The sequence below is a fragment of the Microtus pennsylvanicus genome, chromosome 3 (genome assembly GCF_037038515.1).
Source record: "Microtus pennsylvanicus isolate mMicPen1 chromosome 3, mMicPen1.hap1, whole genome shotgun sequence".
NCBI lineage: Eukaryota > Metazoa > Chordata > Mammalia > Rodentia > Cricetidae > Microtus > Microtus pennsylvanicus.
The window spans coordinates 120,546,929-120,568,986 of record NC_134581.1 but is presented as its reverse complement, the minus strand read 5'-3'; the positions used below and the strand labels follow the sequence as shown (position 1 = coordinate 120,568,986).

Sequence of the window (22,058 nt, the reverse complement as noted above, 5' to 3'; positions counted from 1 at the left end):
CTGGACCTGTTGACATACACTTGTGATCCCAGCACTTCAGAAGCCGAGGAAGGAGAGTCAGGAGTCTGAGGCTAGCCTAGGCTACATGAAACTGTCTCAAAAACAACAACCAGCAAAGACAGTGGGAGCAAGTATGAAGAAAATAGTTTAAGCTTTCATTACATATACATAGACACAGAAATAAGAATATAAACCAATGTGTGCATGTATTTCTGCATTTGCTAAAAGAGCCTAGAAGCACAAATCTCCACACGCCCAGCATCAATGAATAACACCAATTACCTGGATAGAGACACTGGCTCCTAAGACCTCAGACATTCTTGAAAGAATGATGCCCAAGTGGGGCGGGAAAAATATAAAGCAAGCCAAAGACGTCTTGAGCATTCAGCAAAGAGTCAAAGAATGAAAGAGACTTACTGGTCAGAACAACACCAGGAAGAAGCCTGACAGGAGTCTGCAGAAATGTGAGCATCCAAAGAACAACAGCTTGGGTGTGGTATGTGCTCAGGAGGCTGCAGCAGGAAACTGCTTAAGGTCAGCTTTCGAAAACACAGCCAGAGGCTGTGTTTAGTATATAAATTACTATATTATATACATTAGATATTATATTATATATAATATTATTATATAGAAATATAATGACTAGTGTGTAGCTCAGTTGTACAGCGTTCAGTCTCCAGCACCATAAGGAAAACATAGGAAACAAACGTGACAGGGTCAGCCAAAGCCTATGATCTCAGTACTTGGGAGGATGGAGGGAAACCCTACATACCTGCCAAACACAGAAGCAAACGCATTTTGGATTTATTTCCCTAATCAAATCCAAAGTGATTTAGTTACTCTAATAAACCTTAGGCGGTGGTTCTGTTTAAAAGGAGAAAATGCCGGGCGGTGGTGGCGCACGCCTTTAATCCTAGCACTCAGGAGGCAGAGGCAGGCGGATCTCTGAGTTTGAGGCCAAACTGGTCTAAAAGAGCTAGTTCCAGGACAGGCTCCAAAGCTACAGAGAAACCCTGTCTTGAAAAACAAACAACAAAAAAGCAGAAATCAAGCAAACAAACAACAAACCAAAATGGTGGCACAGACCTGTAGTCATGGCACTCGGGCATGACTTTCAGGCCAGCCTGGTCTACACAGCCAACCATGTCTACATAAAGACTCTGGGCAGTGGTGGCACACTCCTTTAATCCCAGCACTCAGGAGGCAGAGACAGGCGAATCTCTATGAGTTTAAGGCCATCCTGGTCTACAGAGTGAGTCGGGGCTGTTACAGAGAAAACATATTGAAAAACTAAAAATAAAAAAATTTTTAAAAACAAAACAAAGAAACAAAAAACCCTGTCTTAAACAAAACTGTACCAGACACCACTGTTAGCAAGGAAGGGCAAACTACAGGGGGGCGGGGGGGGGGGGGGGGTGTTGTAGTTAAACCATAAATGTTTGTAGGCTCTATTCCAAGGCAGGTCCAGCCCACCCCACATCCCCACTCATGTCTGTGGAGGAACTCCCAGATGGATTTCCAGACACATCATAAGATTGTTCTAGTAAATCTCAGGCAAATTCCTTGTTCCCTTTATCTGTCACGAAGTGTGATCATCTGTCTATTAAATACTAACCTAACAATGTGCCAGGCATGGAGCTAAATGCTCTAATTGTTAAAGCTTTATTTTTAAAATTGTACTTATTCTTACATATATGAGTTTTTTGTGAACACATATGCATCACGCCGCTTACCTAGTGCCCAGGAACTCCAGAGGGCATTGGCTCTCCTGGAACTGAATTTACAGGCACTTGTGAGCTGCCATGTGGGTGCTGGGAACTGAACCCAGGCCCTCCAAATCAGTCTGTGCTCTTAACCACTGACCCGTCTCTCCAGCTCCTAAATGCTCTAATTCTTACAACCCTTGATGGGATTCTCAGTTTGTAGGGACCGTTAAATAAGTTAAATAATTGTAAACAATTTCTAGTACAGTTTCATGAGGCTGATATGTGACCGACAACAACCTTGAACCTGCCTCTCTCTACTAAGAAGTGTGCCAGGTTTTGTATGGAGCCCTTGCTCTAACTAACCCTCGTGCCGTGCGTGCTAGGCAAGTATTCTAGCAACAGAGCTAAATCCTCAGCACCTGTGAAATACTTTGCAGAGTACACTGAACCCAAGGTCACTTAACGGTGTTAAAGTCACTAGCTGTCTATGAATAAAAAGTGCTAAGCAAGCAAAGGTTGCACGCTTACATTGCATGCAAGGTCCCTTAAAATTAGGGTCCAGGCAGGGAACGCGTTGAGCAGGGGAAGAAATCCCGACAAGATTCCAGGTCCACGCGAACAGGCACCCGCACGGAGGCCAGCAGAAGGCAGGGCATGGAGGATGCAGCCCCAGATCGGGGCAGAAAGCAGGACGCAGAGGATGCGGTCCCAGCTCACTCCCCGCCCCGCAGGCTCCCGCTCTCGGGGACGTCCCGGGGCAGCGCCGCCGCTCACCTCAGCAGCTCCAGGCAGTAGTGGTCGGAACCCGGGATGCCGGGTCCGCTGGCCGCCGCCACGCTGCGCCGAACCGCCGAGGGCCCCGGGAGCTGCCGCACACAGTCCCACACGTCCCGAGGCGGCCGGCGACGGAACAGGCCGGCCAAACCGAACGGCCTTGGGCTGCAGACTGAACTGAGCCTGGGAGTCGCCATGACACCCGCGTCGCGTGCTCTCCGACCCCGAGGCCACGCCCCGTCCCGCGGCCACGCCCCCGGCAGGTCCCTGTGCCCCTGCAGAGGGAGTCTGCATCTCCGACCGGAGCCAGGTGTCGCTGTGTTCCCACACTTCTAGCGTCCGCCCTCACAGGATTCCAGAACTCCAAAAGAAGTTGCCCGTGCCTGCTTCTTGCAGAAGGAGCGGCAGACGTTGCATTCCTCCACCCCGGAGATGCCAACCTCCTTTGGTCCTCAACAGGAGTAGGAGCGTGCGTGGCTCAAAGATTGTAACTGCACAGCCTGAAGCCTGCCATATTGATTTATCCACACATATTCCCAGAGCCCTCCCAGTGCTGCCTACTGGCCCGTAGCTCCAAGAGAAAAACACAAAGATGCTGGAGAGACAACAGGTTACACAGCCATTATCAACCAGCAAATCCCCAGTCTGTAGCCCGCTGGCTGTTGGCTGTCTCTCACAACACAAGAGGACAGAATCATCATTTCGCTTCTTGCTTCATCCCCATTGCCAGTCCCTAGACCTTTGTAGAAGCCGACTTGCCTTGCCTCTCTTCATATGAAAGTAAGGTCAAAACGTGGAAGTACACATCTGTTAAGCCAGCACTAAGAGGCTGAGATAGAAGGGTCGAGCGTTCAAAGCCAGCCTACGTTACACAGCGAGGCTGAAGCAACACAGAAGGAGGAAATTGTGAACAAGAAAGGAAAGTAGCCTCTCAGCTAGGAATCAAAGCGTTTTTGCCTGTGGAGAATCTCGAATTCCAATATGAGGCTGAGAGATGGGTCAGTGGGTAAGAAAGCTTGCTATATGAGATGGAGAGATGGCTCAGAGGAGCAGGAGACAGCAGAGGGCAACAAGAGGCGAATACAAAATACATTATGTACATACCAGAATGAAACCCGTTATTATGTATATTAATATATGCTAATATGATGCTTAAATGCAATAAAAATGAAATTATATTACACATGATTATTGTTACCAACTATTATGAACTGAACATTCAGCAAGTATGGTGGCACACACATGTCATACCAGCATTTGAGAGGTAGGGACAAAAGGACCGATAATTGAGTGTCCAGCTGGAGAGATGGCTCAGTGGTCAAGAACACTTATTTGTGTTCTAATAAAAGGGAGGAAGAAGGGGGATGTAGGCAGGTGGGGAAGTGGGTGTGATCTGAGAAGAGGTGGAGAGGAAACCATAATGAGAATATATTGTGTGGAAAAAATTATTTTCAGCTAAAAAAATAGCACTTGTTACCTTTCCAGAGGACCCTAGTTCAACTCCCAGTGTCCACATCAGGCAGTTCACAACCACCTGAACTCCACCTCCAGGAGGGATCCAAGGCCACTGGCTTCCATGGGCACCCACGCATACACACAGTTAGAACATTTTAATTAAAAAATAAAATAAAACAAAGAATTGAAAGTTATCCTTGGCTACATTGTGAGTTTGGAAGCCTGTGTGGGCTACCTATCTTTAAAAAAATAGAAAGGGGAAACTGAATACATGAAAATGAAAATACATTCTTACTCTAATTCTCTGATATCAAGAAATGTCTTTGAATTCAAAGCGCCCTTTCTCTGAGAACACAGTCAAAGCATAAAGCTCACTGCCTGTGCAGAAGATCCGATAAAGACCACAGAAGCGCATTTGTTAACTGGGCCTTAAGCCAGATTGGTTGCCCACCGTGGCCACCTTAGTTATCACTCTATGGTAATGGCTGGAACTGACTTTTGTCGTGTACAAAACACAATGGCATATTTTCCCAAATATAGCCTGCTTTTCACTGTTCTTTGGTTGATTAATAACTACACTGTAAAGAGTTATGTTCTGTTGTTTCAGATACTATTCTACCTCGGATTTTTCCACAGCTCTCTGTTGAGAGCTTCTCGTGCCTCATGCCAAGAGTCAAGCTAACTTGTCACAAGAGCTCCATTCTGCATTTGTTTAGTTTTAATGTCAACATAAATTTATTTTCTTATAGTTCTGAGATCAGTATGCCAGCATTTTATATGTCCTGCTGTTGGGTTTGTCATCAGAGGGCCCTCCTTTAGCAAAAACTCAAAAAACAATGTGTGTGTGTGTGTGTGTGTGTGTGTGTGTGTAGCTCCTTCCACCGTGTGGATAACATGGGTAGAACTCAGATTTTTATGCTTGATAACAAGGACCTTTGTACATTGCACCATCTTGACAACACCTACCCCTTTTAAAGGTTTATTTTTATTTTCATGATTATATTATTATATTCTTGGGGGATCAGTGCCCATGGGGGCCAGAAAAGGGCATCAGATCCCCTGGAGCTGAAGGAACAGGTTGTCAACCACCCAATTGGATGCAACAGACAGAAGGGAACCTCCAGAAAGGCAGCGAGTGCTCTCGATCACTGGGTCATCCCTCAAGCTTTGCTTTGCATGTTTTGTATTATTCATATATAATAGGTCATATATAAAAACCCAACACAACAGACTCCCTCACTGAGGAAGCTGTGGTTCTCCTTGCTAATCACCACACTCAAGGTGTAGAAGCAGGGGATCAGGAGCTCAAGGTCACTCTCGCCTGTGTTTGAATTAGAGGGCTGCCTAGGCTGCAGAACACCTGTCTCAACTCTCCCTACCCTAGTCCCACCCCGCAAGAAGAAAAGAAAAATACAGGCAAATGCATTTTTAAAATGTCATACTAAAACCTATAATTCAAACAATTGCTGTCCATATTTTGATATTTCCCCTTTTTAAGCATAGACTTTGGTTTGACATATGGCCTGTCCAATCTTACTTGATTAGTCGAATGTTATCACACACATTCTTACGCTATGATTTTGTTCATTTCAAGATATTTATCAAGTATCTACTCTGTGCTTACACTGGTTCAACGGCTAAGATGCTAGGGTGTACACACACGTTACAGGCTGGGATGTGCACACACGTTAGAGGCTGGGATGTGCACACACGTTAGAGGCTGGGATGTACACACACGTTAGAGGCTGGGATATGCACACACGTTAGAGGCTGGGATATGCACACACGTTAGAGGCTGGGATGCTAGGATATGCACACACGTTAGAGGCTGGGATGTGCACACACGTTAGAGGCTGGGATGTGCACACACGTTAGAGGCTGGGATGTGCACACACGTTACAGGCTGGGATGTACACACACGTTAGAGGCTGGGATGTGCACACACGTTAGAGGCTGGGATGTGCACACACGTTACAGGCTGGGATGTACACACACGTTAGAGGCTGGGATGTGCACACACGTTACAGGCTGGGATGCTAGGATATGCACACACGTTAGAGGCTAGGATATGCACACACGTTAGAGGCTGGGATGCTAGGATGTGCACACACGTTAGAGGCTGGGATGCTAGGATGTGCACACACGTTAGAGGCTGGGATGTGCACACACGTTAGAGGCTGGGATGTGCACACACGTTACAGGCTGGGATGTGCACACACGTTAGAGGCTGGGATGTGCACACACGTTAGAGGCTGGGATGTACGCACACGTTAGAGGCTGGGATGTACGCACACGTTACAGGCTGGGATATGCACACACGTTAGAGGCTGGGATGCTAGGATGTGCACACACATTAGAGGCTGGGATGTACACACACGTTAGAGGCTGGGATGTACACACACGTTAGAGGCTGGGATGTGCACACACGTTACAGGCTGGGATGTACGCACACATTAGAGGCTGGGATGTGCACACACGTTAGAGGCTGGGATGCTAGGATGTGCACACACGTTAGAGGCTGGGATGTGCACACACGTTAGAGGCTGGGATGTACACACACGTTAGAGGCTGGGATGTGCACACACGTTAGAGGCTGGGATGCTAGGATATGCACACACGTTAGAGGCTAGGATATGCACACACGTTAGAGGCTGGGATGCTAGGATGTGCACACACGTTAGAGGCTGGGATGTGCACACACGTTAGAGGCTGGGATGTACACACACGTTACAGGCTGGGATGTGCACACACGTTAGAGGCTGGGATACACACACGTTAGAGGCTGGGATGTACACACACGTTAGAGGCTAGGATATTAGGATGTACACACACGTTAGAGGCTGGGATGTACACACACGTTAGAGGCTAGGATATTAGGATGTACACACATGTTAGAGGCTAGGATGTACGCACACTATAGAGGCTAGGCTTCCAGAATTGTACAGGCTCTGTGTCCTCTCCATCCCCTTCTCCTCCTCCACTGAGACAGTCTCACCATGCAGCTCTGGACCTCACTATGTAGGCCAGGCTGAGCTCAAATTCACAGATGTCTGTGGCTGCCCCCGCCTCCCAGGTGTCCTTTTAATCATCTTCAGCTGCTGTGTGCCCAGACATAGAACTTTTGTCATCTGTTAAAGCCAGGACTAACAAGAATAAAGTAAAATTTTAAGCAAATAAAAATGACCACGAGTAATTATAAAACATAGTGACTGCTATTTTTTTAATTTTTTATGATTTATTTATTTTTATTTTATGTGCATTGGTGTGAAGGTGTCAGAACCCCTGGAACTGGATTTTCAGACAGTTGTGAGCTGCCATGTGGGTGCTGGGAATTGAACCCGTGTCCTCTGGAAGAGCAGTCAGTGCTCTTAACCGCTGAGCCATTTCTCCAGCCCAGTGACTGCTATTGTATTGATAAGAATATAGGTTGCCACTATAAAGGCATGGTGGCGCACACCTTTAATCCCAGCATTCATGAGGCAGAGACAGGTGAATTTCTGAGTTCGAGGCCAGCCTGGTCTACAGAGCAAGTTCCAGGACAGCCAGGACTACATAGAGAAACCCTGTCTCTAAAAAAAAAAAAAAAAAAAAAAAAAAAAGCACACCCATGAGAGGGGGGGAGGGAGGGAGGGAGGGAAGAAAAGAGTCCTAGAGTTTTTATTGCTGTAATCAAAAAGTCAGTTGAAGAGGAAAGGGTTTATTTGGCTTACACTTTATTATTGCTAGTCAGGACACAGGGCAAGATCCCAAAGACAGAAGTGGATGCAGAGGCCATGGAGGGGAGCTGATTACTGGCTTGCTTCCCATGGCTTTCTAGGTCTGCTTCCTTATAGAACCTAGAACCACCAGCCCAGGGATGGCAGCACCCACCATGGGCTGAGCTCTTCCCCCCATTGATCACCAAATGAGAAAATGCCTTATAGACAGATCTCATGGAAACATTTCCTCAGCTGAGGCTCCCTCCTCTGAAGACTCCACACACAAAACCACCCAGTACAGAAAGAAAAAGAAAAAAAAAGAATATAGGTAATCTACTCAAACAGGATAGAAAATTAAAGCAGCGAGTTGAACAAGATTAACTCTCAGGCAGCAGGAGTTTGGGTGTGAGCAATTCAAAGTCATGAAAGTCCTGCACAACATCCCCTGAGTCGGTTTGAATAGGAAATGTCCCCCACAGGGAAATTCTGGAATCCTTAAATAGAAGCCAGAGAAGTAGCTTAATAAAGGCCAGAGTTTGTAGCCACTTCTAGTTGGGCCTACACATTCTGTTTCCTGGTCCATGACATGTGAGAGGTCATGACTGCATGCTCCTGCAGCCATGCCTGCCCACCATACCACCACTGCATGCTCCTGCAGCCATGCCTGCCCACCATGACACCACTGCATGCTCCTGCAGCCATGCCTGCCCACCATGATGTCATCACTGCATGCTCCTGCAGCCATGCCTGCCCACCATGATGTCACCACTGCATGCTCCTGCAGCCATGCCTGCCCACCATGATGTCACCACTGCATGCTCCTGCAGCCATGCCTTCCCACCATGACACCACTGCATGCTCCTGCAGCCATGCCTTCCCACCATGATGTCATCACTGCATGCTCCTGCAGCCATGCCTTCCCACCAAAGATCAGTTTTTGCAGTCATTTTAAAAGGTATTTGTGTTAAATTATGATCAATTCATACCTAACACAACTTTTTAAAATACCAAGACTTAAATAAAAATAAACAAAATGTTCAACTTTATAAACATTTAACAACATCATAGTTAATTTCATTGGCATATGTAAAGCTTTAATTATTTAATCCCCATTATTAAAAGAGAACACAATTGCATTTTCCTATATTCACACAATACATCTAACACCAGTTGAGAGTCCTTCATATGAAATGATTTAACATAAACAACTGCACATTCCACAGATTAAAGGGCTTAGTCTCTCAAGACTGACGCCATGACAGACATAACAAGAAGTGGATCCCCAGGCAACCTATGCTTTGTTTAGCATGGCTATAAATTGAAGGTTCCCTGACACGGGACACAGTAAAGTACACATATGAACACAGGTGACGGACATGGTTAAAGCACACATATGAACACACAGGTGATGGACATGGTTAAAGCACACATGTGAACACACAGGTGATGGACATGGTTAAAGCACACATATGAACACACAGGTGATGGACGTGGTTAAAGCACACATGTGAACACACAGGTGATGGACATGGTTAAAGCACACATATGAACACAGGTGATGGACATGGTTAAAGCACACATATGAACACACAGGTGATGGACGTGGTTAAAGCACACATGTGAACACAGGTGATGGACATGGTTAAAGCACACATATGAACACACAGGTGATGGACACGGTTAAAGCACACATATGAACACACAGGTGATGGACGTGGTTAAAGCACACATATGAACACACAGGTGATGGACATGGTTAAAGCACACATGTGAACACACAGGTGATGGACGTGGTTAAAGCACACATATGAACACAGGTGATGGACGTGGTTAAAGCACACATATGAACACACAGGTGATGGACATGGTTAAAGCACACATGTGAACACACAGGTGATGGACGTGGTTAAAGCACACATGTGAACACACAGGTGATGGACATGGTTAAAGCACACATGTGAACACACAGGTGATGGACATGGTTAAAGCACACATGTGAACACACAGGTGATGGACATGGTTAAAGCACACATATGAACACAGGTGATGGACATGGTTAAAGCACACATGTGAACACACAGGTGATGGACGTGGTTAAAGCACACATATGAACATAGGTGATGGACGTGGTTAAAGCACACATATGAACATAGGTGATGGACATGGTTAAAGCACACATGTGAACACAGGTGATGGACGTGGTTAAAGCACACATGTGAACACACAGGTGATGGACACGGTAAAGTACACATATGAACACACAGGTGATGGACATGGTTAAAGCACACATATGAACACACAGGTGATGGACATGGTTAAAGCACACATATGAACACAGGTGATGGACATGGTTAAAGCACACATGTGAACACAGGTGATGGACATGGTTAAAGCACACATATGAACATAGGTGATGGACATGGTTAAAGCACACATGTGAACACACAGGTGATGGACGTGGTTAAAGCACACATATGAACACACAGGTGATGGACATGGTTAAAGCACACATATGAACACAGGTGATGGACATGGTTAAAGCACACATGTGAACACAGGTGATGGACATGGTTAAAGCACACATATGAACATAGGTGATGGACATGGTTAAAGCACACATGTGAACACAGGTGATGGACGTGGTTAAAGCACACATGTGAACACACAGGTGATGGACACGGTAAAGTACACATATGAACACACAGGTGATGGACATGGTTAAAGCACACATATGAACACACAGGTGATGGACATGGTTAAAGCACACATATGAACACAGGTGATGGACATGGTTAAAGCACACATGTGAACACAGGTGATGGACATGGTTAAAGCACACATATGAACATAGGTGATGGACGTGGTTAAAGCACACATATGAACACACAGGTGATGGATATGGTTAAAGCACACATGTGAACACACAGGTGATGGACGTGGTTAAAGCACACATATGAACACAGGTGATGGACATGGTTAAAGCACACATGAACACACAGGTGATGGACATGGTTAAAGCACACATATGAACACACAGGTGATGGACATGGTTAAAGCACACATATGAACACAGGTGATGGACATGGTTAAAGCACACATGTGAACACACAGGTGATGGACATGGTTAAAGCACACATATGAACACAGGTGATGGACATGGTTAAAGCACACATGTGAACACACAGGTGATGGACACGGTAAAGCACACATATGAACACACAGGTGATGGACGTGGTTAAAGCACACATGTGAACACACAGGTGATGGACATGGTTAAAGCACACATATGAACACAGGTGATGGACATGGTTAAAGCACACATATGAACACACAGGTGATGGACATGGTTAAAGCACACAGATGAACACGCAGGTGATGGACATGGTTAAAGCACACATATGAACACACAGGTGATGGACATGGTTAAAGCACACATGTGAACACACAGGTGATGGACATGGTTAAAGCACACATATGAACACACAGGTGATGGACATGGTTAAAGCACACATGTGAACACACAGGTGATGGACATGGTTAAAGCACACATGTGAACACACAGGTGATGGACACGGTACAGGACACAGATGAACACGCAGGTGAAGCGTTACATTAGGTGAGATTTGTGGGGAGGCCATGGAGTTTCCATGCAATCTTTCGGCACATTGTTCTCCCAGCCCCTTCACATGTTCGCAAACCTAGGCGATCTCTGGAGGAAGATCTTCCTACCAGAGGATTTTATGGGGGCTTCCGCATGCAGGCATGCCTGATGGGTGAAACTGAACGTTCAAATCTTCTAACCGAGCCTCCTCTGAGCAGTCCCTAAACAGAAGCTACCCCCAAAGCCAGTGAGAGTCTCCTCAATAGAACAAAAGATATTCCTACGACCTGTGACATTTGAAAGGCTTTAGGAGTTCGTGTCAGGAGCAAACATGTAAAACAAATACAGCACACATGTGACAAGGACGCTCTGTTGCTCATGACTCACAAGTCCTGTGCGAAGTTCCCTATCGAGAACCCGACATAGAATCAAATTCCTGTCTTTGTCGTAGTGTAAGTTCCCTATCGAGAGCCCGACACAGAATCAAACTCCCTATGTCTCTGTCATAGTTTATAGTTGAATCCTTGCCCAGATCTGCGATTATCACCTCATAATTGTGAGCCAAAGCTGTGAGTCTTTAATATAGCTGACATTTTCAAATCTCATACAAAGTAAATCCTGTGCTCTCAAAAATCAGGGGGTGGGAGGTTTAAATATATTGATGTCAAGGACTGGGCAGGGCAGCATTAGAGAGACGGCTCAGAGGCTAAGAGCACTTACTCGTTACTCTTGCAGAGGATCTGGGTTTGGTTTCCAGCAGCCACAGGTCGGCCCACAACCATCTGGAACTCCAGGGAAGGTAACTCTCCCTTCCAACCTTCAAGGGAGTACACACACACACACACGTACATACATACACACACATGCACACACACACACACACACACACACACACACACACACACACACACACACACAAATAAAATAAACAGAGAAATCCTCAAAGAGCTCAGAAGTGGAGGGGATCCCCTCTGAATATGAATGAGCCAGAAACTGGGGACAAGGTTGTTGGAGTAAGAGATCACTGTGGCCTAGACTGAGATGGCAGAAACGTGGAGCTTAAGGGGAGCTTGAGGCCACTTTGGTACACACTTTCTGGATACCGTTTGCTGTGGGATATCCTTCTGTACACTGTGAATATGTGTTACTCTCATTGGTTGATAGTAAAAGCTGCTTTAGCCTATAGCAAGGCAGAATAAAGCCAGGTGGGAAAGCCAAACAAAGAGAATACAGAGAGGAGAAGGGCGGAGTCGGGAAACACGTGCAAGCCAGCTGCCCTAGAAACAAGATGCCAGCAGACCGGTAGAAGCCACGGCAACGTGGCGATACATAGATTAATAGAAATCGGTTCATTTAAATGTAAGAACTAATTAGTAACGAGCCTAAGATATTTGGCCAAGAATTTTGCAATTAATATTAAGCCTCTGAGTGATCATTTAGAAGCAGCCAGGGTGGGACAGAGAAACCTCTGTTTATAAGTAGTTATTGGCACGGGATTGCCCATAACAGGACCACGAAATAGAACTGGACACATCCCTGGCCTCTCCGCCACTGCCCTGGATCTTTAGTCTTTAACCTGCCCTGTTCCAACACGCCTTCCTACTTTGGAGGAATGTTCTTTCTTGGTGTTTACACAGTGTTCTTGACTTTGCCTTTTGTTCTCTGGCAAGTGATTCCTGGGTACGAAGGTGGGCTGGGTTTTTGTTCCTCGTCAGTTTTGTCCGTCAGAGTGACACTTGTGGCCCTGGAGGATCAAGGGCCTGACAGGGGAATTCACTGTTGTCTGCTTCGCTGGATCCCTACAGACTGAGGCCCCACAGGTGTTTCTGCAGTTGACTCTGCTAACTCACATCACCTTTGGTTCAAGGAGTTAGCAAAGAGAACCTGGCCTTGGAGTGTGACGTCTGCAGCTGCCAGTTTGGAGCGGCTGAGGAAAAACTCAGCCCGTGAGGCTCCTGCTATTGCTGACGTAGTGACTAAGCAGAAAAGCACCCACTGAAGCTTTCAGTCGGCCCCTCGCTCCACGAGCGTGTTCAGAAGGCACAGTAGTTTCGGAACAGCAAATATCAGAATGCCTACTAAAGAGGAAGAAGTGAAGATTGCTGTTGTGGGCTGGGGAGGTGAGCCCGCAGACCAGAGGTGTGGCTGCCAGGACAGACAGCCTGAGTTCTACTCCTGGCAGCCACATGGAGAGGAAGAAAACAAAGTTCCCATAGTCGTCCTCTGACCTCCACATGGGCACTGTGGCATGTGTGCACCCTCAGCTCTCTCTCTCACACACACATATATCTGTAGTAAAAACACTGTGGAGACCATTCTCTCATTTCCCCCCCCCCCATACGATCACTTTGATTGATGCCTATATATACCTGTCCTCCCCTAATGACTCAGAAGTGCCCCGACTTCCTGCCAAAGCACACTTACAAGTTGTTGTTTTCTGAGTGAGGGTGGCTTGGGTGACTATTCTACACACATGCGCCCTCTGGATTTTCCTGGCAGGCAGCACTGCACCAAGACAGAGAAAGGATCGTGGGAATTGGAAATGGAATCTGTGCTCCCAAAACGGCTTCTGGAACAAAACAACTGCTATTTCTTGAGCAATAAGCAGTCTGGCAGTTTCAAAATCCTACTTCAGCTGATCTTCAGTGCTGTTTCATAACCAGAGGTTACACCTGTTTTTCACCAAGGATGTTACATCTGGCCAACAAAATGTTGTGGTATTCTGCTGTTCTCTCTTCCTGGAACATCCTGTGCGTTGTGTCTTCAAGTAGACCTTTTAGTAATGATCCGAACCCCAGCATCTGACCAACCACTCGGGGGCACTGTCAGTTCCCAAGGGAGCTACACAGAGGACAGTCCTGACAAATGAACACTGTCCAACCCTCTGTTGTTTATGAAGGGTTTATCTGAATCATGTCAAAGGGAAGGAAGGGGGGACACAGAGGGACGAGGGGAGGAAGGAAAACCATAGCCAGGCAGTTTCAACAGAAACCATGTGACCCAAGACCTAGGCTCAGGCTACAGTCTGCCTCTGTGAGGCTGCTGGTACCTACCTGAAGAGCCTTGGGTTTGTCCTGGTCACCAAAGCTTTCTCACCCTTTTGCCACCCCACTCCTGTTCATCCTTCACCTATTTATCTGTTTCTTCCTTTCTGGGTTTTCCTGGGCCAGAGCCAGGCCCTAAGATTGTGCGTGTTTCTGGTCACTTCACCCGCCTCTGCTGTGATCTGTTTACATGGCCTTCTTCCCCAGCTGCCAAAGGTAGACTGCCCCATTCTTCCTCTTACTGCTAGGACATGGCCGGATGCCCAGCATTGTGTTCTGAAAGATGAGTCTCCCTGGCACTGGAAGCAGGGCACCTGGCTGTGCACTTCTGCGGTGTGCAGATATGCCCGGCTGATGGAGCAAAGTGCGTTGTTGGATTGGTGTGGGATGTCTCTGCCCAGAGAAAGGGGGGCCTTCTATCGCCTGGCACATGCTCGGAGGGCTATATCTACCCTGAGGAAAGGGGGATGGTTCAATATACATCATGCTACCAACTAGCCGTGCCATCCCAGCTGGCTGAGAAATCAGGCTGGGGGACTTGAAGAATGGCAGACCAGGAAGAAAATAAAAGTGTTTCAAGCTATCATTGTGCCTTATGAAATGTTTCAACTACTGGCTGGAGCTGGCTGTGCACATTGGAGATTCCAGCACTGGAGGGAGGAGGAAGGATCCTGAGCTGCACAGCAAGTTCGAGGACAAACTGTGCCACATGACGCCATGTCTCTAAACCAAAGCTTCCCCGACTCGCCAGTCAAACCTTGTGCTTATCTGATTTTAAGGGACTCATTGTCAGCTGTGAGTAAGAGGAACTTGAGTGCATGGTGTTTTTCCTATCATACTTAGCCATAATTACCACTTTTTAAAATGTAAAATTGCACAATTACACCCAAGAGTTGGTCATCTAATGAGTCAACAAACATTTCGAGCATTTAGCACTGGTTGCATGTTTACCGGGGCCTGGGCACCTATGAACTGGAGTCAGATTTCTGATATTTAATGCTTGTGGGAGGACGGTCTTCGCATTTTTCTCTTTTTCTCTGTGTGATGATCTTGGCATTTCTCTCTCTCTCCCTCTCTCTCTCTCTAGGGTGGCTTGTAACTCAGACTGGTTTTATTGCCATATAGCAGAAGGTGACTCCACACATCTGTTCCTCCTTCTTCCACCTCCCAGGTGCTGGGATTTTAAGGCATGTACTATCATTCTTGGTTTATACGTTTTACATTTTGCTTTGTTTTTGTAGTTTTGTTTTGGTTTATTTCAAGACAGGATTTCTCTGTGTGGCCTTGGCTGTCCTGGAACCTACTCTGTAGCCAGGTTAGGCCTCACACACAGAGATCCACCTGCCTGCCTGCCAAGTGCTGGGATTAAAGGTGTGGGCCACCATTGTCTGACTTGCTTTGTTATTACATGTATTTTATTTATCTGTGTGTATACGTGTGTGTGTGTGTGTGTGTGTGTGTGTGTGTGTGTGTACACCTCAATTCTGTGGAAGTCAGAAGACAACTTGTAGAGGTCATTTTTCTCCATCTGCCATGCGGAACATGGGGATTGAATCTAAGTCATCGGGACCAGAGGCAAGTTCCTTAATCCACTGAGCCCCCTCGCCAGCCTGCTGTTCTGTTTCCTAGAGAGTGCCTACCATACTGCTGTAACAGAAACTGAAATTGCAGTTTTATCCATTTTGCTCTTTGACATCCTTGGTTCCATAGCCATTCTGGGGATGTTTTGTAGATTTAATACATAAAATCGTATATGCGAAGGAGGAAGATTATGTCACATGGTTATGGTAGACTCTTTCTGCTTTCATTTTATTTTTTTCTAATCAGAACAGAGGATGTAACTTTGTTATTTTGATTTTTTTCTTGTTTTTTTGAGACATGGTTTCTCTGTAGCTTTGGGGCCTGTCCTGGAACTCGCTCTGTAGACTAGGCTGGCCTCAAACTCACAGAGATCTATCTGCATCTGCCTCCCAAATGCTGGGATTAAAGGTGTGCACCTGGTAGATCTAACATTCTTAAACAGTGATATATATATACAGATCATATATTTTTATATATTATATTATATATATTATATTATATCATTACTTCGAAATTTGATTCTATATTTTAGTTCTATATATTTTGGTGTCTGTTGTTTACATACATACATTACACATGTGCGCGCGTGCACACACAGATTCCAGGCTGTCCTGCGATAATACCACTCCCACATGGGAAGGGTGGAGGCACAATTGTGCAGAGGGCTATGGACAGTTTATTTCTGTTTCAGACCCTAGGGCAGGTACCCGGGGATGCAGCCTGCCTGTGAGCATCTCCCCAACCCCTCTTGCGCCCAGGGCTTACCCCCATGCCATTTCATTTTTCTTCTCATCTTTCATCTAGCCCTGCCGCTTTGACTTTTCCACCCTCTTTTGCTGCCTTCTATACCAAGATGAATTCAGTAACTTCTTTGTGTAGTAAGGCAAGGTCTCCTCCGGCCCAGGCTAGCCTTGAGCTTGGTGAGTATCCAAGGCTGAGAGTCTCTCCCACCTCCATCTCAGGAGGAATGGGATTACAGCAGGGCCAGTAGCCATTTCCATTCTGTCTCAGTGTGTCACCAGCCCACACGCTGGGGCTTGTTGGAAGCACAGAAAGACACCCCTGTGGTTTTGTTTCTGCTCTGACTTTATGGTAATTGAAGTCCCCATCTCCTACAGGAAAGTCAATGAAGAAAGCCCAGGAATAGAGGTAATGAAAGAAAGGAAGCATTTCTCTTTAGACCTTATTTAAAAAATTTGATACTGGTGCTGGAGAGATTGCTCAGTGGTTAAGAGCACTTTGTTCCTGTAAAGGACCCCAGGTTTGGTTCCTATTACCCGCATGGTGACTCACAACTGCCTGCAATTCTAGTTCTAGGGGATCCCATGCTGCCTTCTGGTCTGTGTAGGCACCAGGCATGAACATGGTGCATATATGTATATATATATAAAAGTAAAACATTCTCTCTTTCTCTCTCTTTCTCTCTCTCTCTCTCTCTCTCTCTCTCTCTCTCTCTCTCACACACACACACACACACACACACACACACAAATTTTTAAATACCATAAGGATTAGATACAAGATTATATTCATATCACATAACAGTGTTCCTAACCAGAGAGTGTAACTGTGGTTTGAAAGAAAAACAGCCCCCAAAGGGAGTGGCGCTATTAAGATATGTGGTCTTTTTTTAAAAAATATTTATTTATGTATTATGTATACAGTGTTCTGTCTGTGTATATGTCTGCAGGTCAGAAATGGGCACCAGACCTTATTACAGATGGTTGTAAGCCACCATGTGGTTGCCGGGAATTGAACTCAGGACCTTTGGAAGAACAGGCAATGCTCTTAACCACTGAGCCATCTCTCCGGCCCCCAAGAGATGTGGTCTTGTTGGAGGAAGTGTGTCACTGTGGAGGTGGGCTGTGAGATCTTTCACTCAAGCTTCCTCAGTGTGGCAGTCAGTCAACTTCCTGTTGTCTGAGTCAAGATGCAGGACTCCACTCCAGCACGTCTGCCTATATGCTGCCATGCTCCCTGTCATGCTGATAATAGACTGAACCTCTGAAACTGTAAGCGAGCCCCCTCAATTAAATGTTTTTCTTTATAAAAGTTGCCATGGTCATGGTGTCTCTTTACAGCAATAGAAACCCCAACTAAGACGGGAGAGAAGAGTGAAAGAGGCTCCCCTGGCCAGGTGGTGGTAGCGCACGTCTTTAATCCCAGCACTCAGGAGGCAGAGGCAGGAAGATCTCTGTGAGTTCGAGGCCAGCCTGGTCTACAAGAGCTAGCTCCAGGACAGGCTCCAAAGCTACAAAAAAACCCTGTCTTGAAAGACCCCCCCCCAAAAAAAGGAGGCTCCCCTGTCTTAAAATACAAACACCCAAAACTTCACCTTGCAAAGTCAACTATTTGAAAAGAAAACAGTAATGGTGTGGGAGGTCCTTTTGTCTGTGTGTTGCTTTTCTTGGTTAATGAATAAAGAAACTTCCTTGGCCTGTTGATAGGGCAGAACTTAGGGAGGCAGGGAAAACAGAACTGAATACTGGGAGAAAGAAGGGCAGAGTCAGAAGTCGTCATGGAGCTGCCGCCAGAGTAAGGCATGCCGAATCTTTGCCAGTAAGCCATTGCCACATGGCGATACACAGATTAATAGAAATGGGTTAAATTAATGTAACAGTTAGCCAATAAGAAGCTAGAGCTAATGGGCCAAGCAGTGATTTTATGAATACAGTTTCTGTGTGGTTATTTCGGGGCTAAGTTAGCCAGGCAGCCGGAAACCAACAAGTGGCCCCATGCAACACAGTGAGATGACTCACTGAGTAAAACCACTTTCTTCAAAAGCCTGATGGTCTATGTTTAGAACCCACGTTAAAAGTCCAATTGCAGGGGCTCACATCTTTAATCCCAGCACAGCCACCAGGACACGGAAGACAGGAACAGGAAGCCTCTGGGAAACACATGGACCAATGAGCTAGGAGTACACCCTGCAGCAGCAGAGGGAAGAGAGGTTCCGCCTCAGGGGTGGAAGGAGAGAACTGACCCCGACAGCTGTCCTCTCACCTCCGCATGCATACTGCGGCGTGTGCACACACAAGAACATAAAATCAGGAGGAAAAAGAACGGTTTCTCGGGTGTTTAATGTGGGTATTTGGAGTTTGAGGATCCCTGGAGCTAGGCACGGTGGCTCACATCTGCCATCACTTTTGTTTGTGCCTCACTCTGCCATTAACCGAGCTGTAATCTGTCATTCACCAAACTGAATGCTGGACTATGAGCTGAGGAGCATGGGAAGGGCTCTTTGCTAGCCTGCAGACAGTCAAAACACATGTAGTAGTTGAAAGAGAACATTCGTATGGAGTGCACACAAGGGAAAAAAATAATTAAGTGCCCCCATTTACAAAAGGAGGAGTTTTTAAGATTTTTTTTTTGCGTGTGTGTGTCGATGTATGTATGTGAGTGGACATCATGTGTGTGGGTCTCACTGATGACAGAAGAGAGTGTTGGGTCCTGTAGACTGGCGTTGCAGGCAGTTGCGATCTACCCAGTGTAGGTTCTCAAGACTTGGGAGACCAGCAAACATAATTACTGAGCCACCTCTGCAGCCCTAAAAGGTTTTTTCAAACAAATTACTTAAAGGATCAAAAGAAGACCCCAGGTCATAGAACATGAATGTATGGTTGTGCCAATACTCAGAGAAAAGCAAACTAAATAACAGTAACTTTGCCCATCTGTCTGGCAAGAGCTGAAGAGTGGCGACTTCTAAGCTGAGGTAGGCCAGACGTCTAGCCTTGACCTAATTCCCGTGTTTGTGGTTCAGGAACCTAATCTGTTGAGAAACAGCCTGAGCAAGGATACCAGGCTTTAGGTCGCAAGCACAGGAAAGACACACAGATGCCCACACGGCTTTGAATAAACAATATTTTTAAAATGTGTTGGAATTTATAAAGTGAAATTCCTACTCTTGATGGAATTAATTATTAACTAAATATCACAGGAGCTGAAAGTGTCACCAGAGGGGGTCTTGTGAGTCCTTCTTGATGATACCAAGTCCATGTCTTTGCTGTTAATCCTGAAATTCACCAGAGAAAAACCAGCTCCACCATTTTGACCAAATAAAAGCAAGCTTTTATTAAAATATTAAATGCTGACCAAGATGTGGAATTTGGTCAGGACAATCCACCCGGAAAGTTTCCAGGTGAATGGCCCCAGACGTGTTGGTGGGCTTATATAGACAAAACCCATAGGCCACTGTGCTTTCCCATGAGGCACTGTTGTTATTTGTCAAGAACTACAATTCCCAGAATCCCTGGAAGAACCTGGTCCTTGGGCAGATGGGGCTTACAAGTTAACTTAGGGTCTAACATTGTGTCACAAAGAACTGAGAAAGACACAGGAAAGTAGTGTTAAAAATGTAGTTACTGCAAGTCAACACACAGCAAGGTGTGCTCCACAGAGAAGTGGGTTCAAGCAAGCACATGGCTCAAGCACCCTCTTGTTTTGGGGTCTCATGAGTTTTAACTACAAAAGAGAAATGATGAGGGAGCCATTATGGGGCTCGCAAGAAACCTGGCACTAGAGAAATTCCCAGGAATCCAGAATGACCCCAGCTAAGACCCTAAGCAATAATGGAGAAGGTTCCCGAACTGGCCTTGCCCTGTAGTCAGACTGATGACTATCTTAAATGTCACCATAGACCCTTCATCTAACAACTGATGGAAACATTGGCAGAGACCCACAGCGGAGCACTGGACTGAACTCCCAAAGTCCAGTTGAAGAGTGGAAGGAGTGAGAATATGAGCAAAGAGGTCAGGACTGTGATGGGGGCACTCAGGGAGCTCACAACTCCAGCCAGACAGGGAAGGAACCAGCATAGGACCAAACTAGACCCTCAGAATGTGAGTGACAGTTGTATGGCTGGGGCAGACTGTGAGGTCACTGGCAGTGGCATCAGGATTTATCCCTACTGCTTGTGCTGGCTTTTTAGAATCCATTCTCTTTGGATGGATGCCTTGCTCAGGCTAGATGTGGTAGGGAGGGCTTTGGTCCTTCCTCAAGGCAATGTGCCTTACCCTCTCTGAGGAGTGGATGAGGGGTGGGGTGGGGGAGAAGGTGGAGGGAATGGGAGGAGGGGAGGGAGTAGGAACTGAGAATGGTATGCAAGATGGAAAAAGATTGTTTTTAGAATAAAATTTAAAAAAAGAAGAAAAGAGAACAGAGGGGGCGGGGGGGGGGGTTCCCTGAAGAGATGGCCCTTTTCTTGACTGGTGCCGATGACTGGCATCTTTAACTCTAGAATGTTATACTAAGGGTCCTGTCCCATGGTCCTCTGTGCTATAATCTTATGCATCAGCTTTCAAAGGGTTTGGGTCTTCCCAGGGCCATCAATCCTCTCACCTAGATTGCGCATGTGTCTCCAGGGGAATCTTTTCTGGGCTGTATTTCTTAACTGTGGTCAGACTTTTTTTGTTTGTTGGAAAAGAGTTGCAAAACACAAGGGATGATCAAAGGCAGCTCTAAGGGGCAGCGCCTGAGGTTGCTGGATCCGGGAATTAACCTTCCTATGACTCACAGAAGGCAGTGGGACCAGCCTTCCTGCCTGGGGGTGTGGTTAAGTGAGAGTGTTCACAGAACATCCTCTGACTCCAGGCACCACAGAAGGGAACGAATGCATGAATATTCTCAGCACTTACTCCCTGTCATATAGGGCAGGCAGGAAGAGCCTGCCCTGTAATATTCTGTGTTTAGATCGTGAGAGGCAGGAGAGCTGGTGCAGCAGTTGAAAGCACTTGCTGCCCTTGCAGAGTCCCAGGGTTGGTTTCCAGCACCCGTATGACAGCTACCCCATCTGTAGAGGGCCCGATGCGCTCTTTTGTCCTCCGAAAGCATCGTACGTATCTCGTGCACAGTAATTCATGCAGACAAAACGCCTACAAATAAATACATCTTAAAATAAACCAACTAACAAAACTAAAAAACGTTTGGTCGTGGACATTAAATGAGGGCAGGTAGAAGATACGGGATCATGAGATCAAGCCCAGCAGGGACTACACAGCAAGACTATTTCAAACAAAATAAACACTAGACATGGTGGTAGCTACCTATAATTCCAACTCCTGGAGGCTGAGGTAGGGGGATGCTTCTCACTTCAGGCCAGAGTGGGCTACATAGTAAAATACAATCTCGGCAAACCAGAGAGATAGAGACGGGGAGAAAGAGAACCAAAGCATCATTCAACGCTACTTGTCCCCTAAGCCAG

General features: G+C 46.3%; 1 protein-coding gene across 6 annotated transcripts in view; it reads right to left on the bottom strand.

The window, feature by feature from the left end:
• The window catches only part of Ndufaf6 (NADH:ubiquinone oxidoreductase complex assembly factor 6), a 146,569-nt gene that overhangs the window by 29,157 nt on the left and 95,354 nt on the right, over window positions 1-22,058 (bottom strand). The window contains exon 1 of one of the 6 annotated variants that reach the window (XM_075966988.1): window positions 14,364-14,485. The exons of 1 other annotated variant lie outside the window; for it this stretch is intronic. Coding sequence is in view for 2 of the 5 variants with exons in the window: in XM_075966982.1 (XP_075823097.1) it covers window positions 2,481-2,677 (197 nt within the window). In the remaining 3 variants the exon portion in view is untranslated. Of the gene's footprint in view, window positions 1-2,234; window positions 2,424-2,480; window positions 2,695-14,363; window positions 14,486-22,058 lie in introns of those variants that run through there. 4 more of the 6 variants (XM_075966982.1, XM_075966985.1, XM_075966987.1 and 1 more) reach the window with 4 other exon arrangements.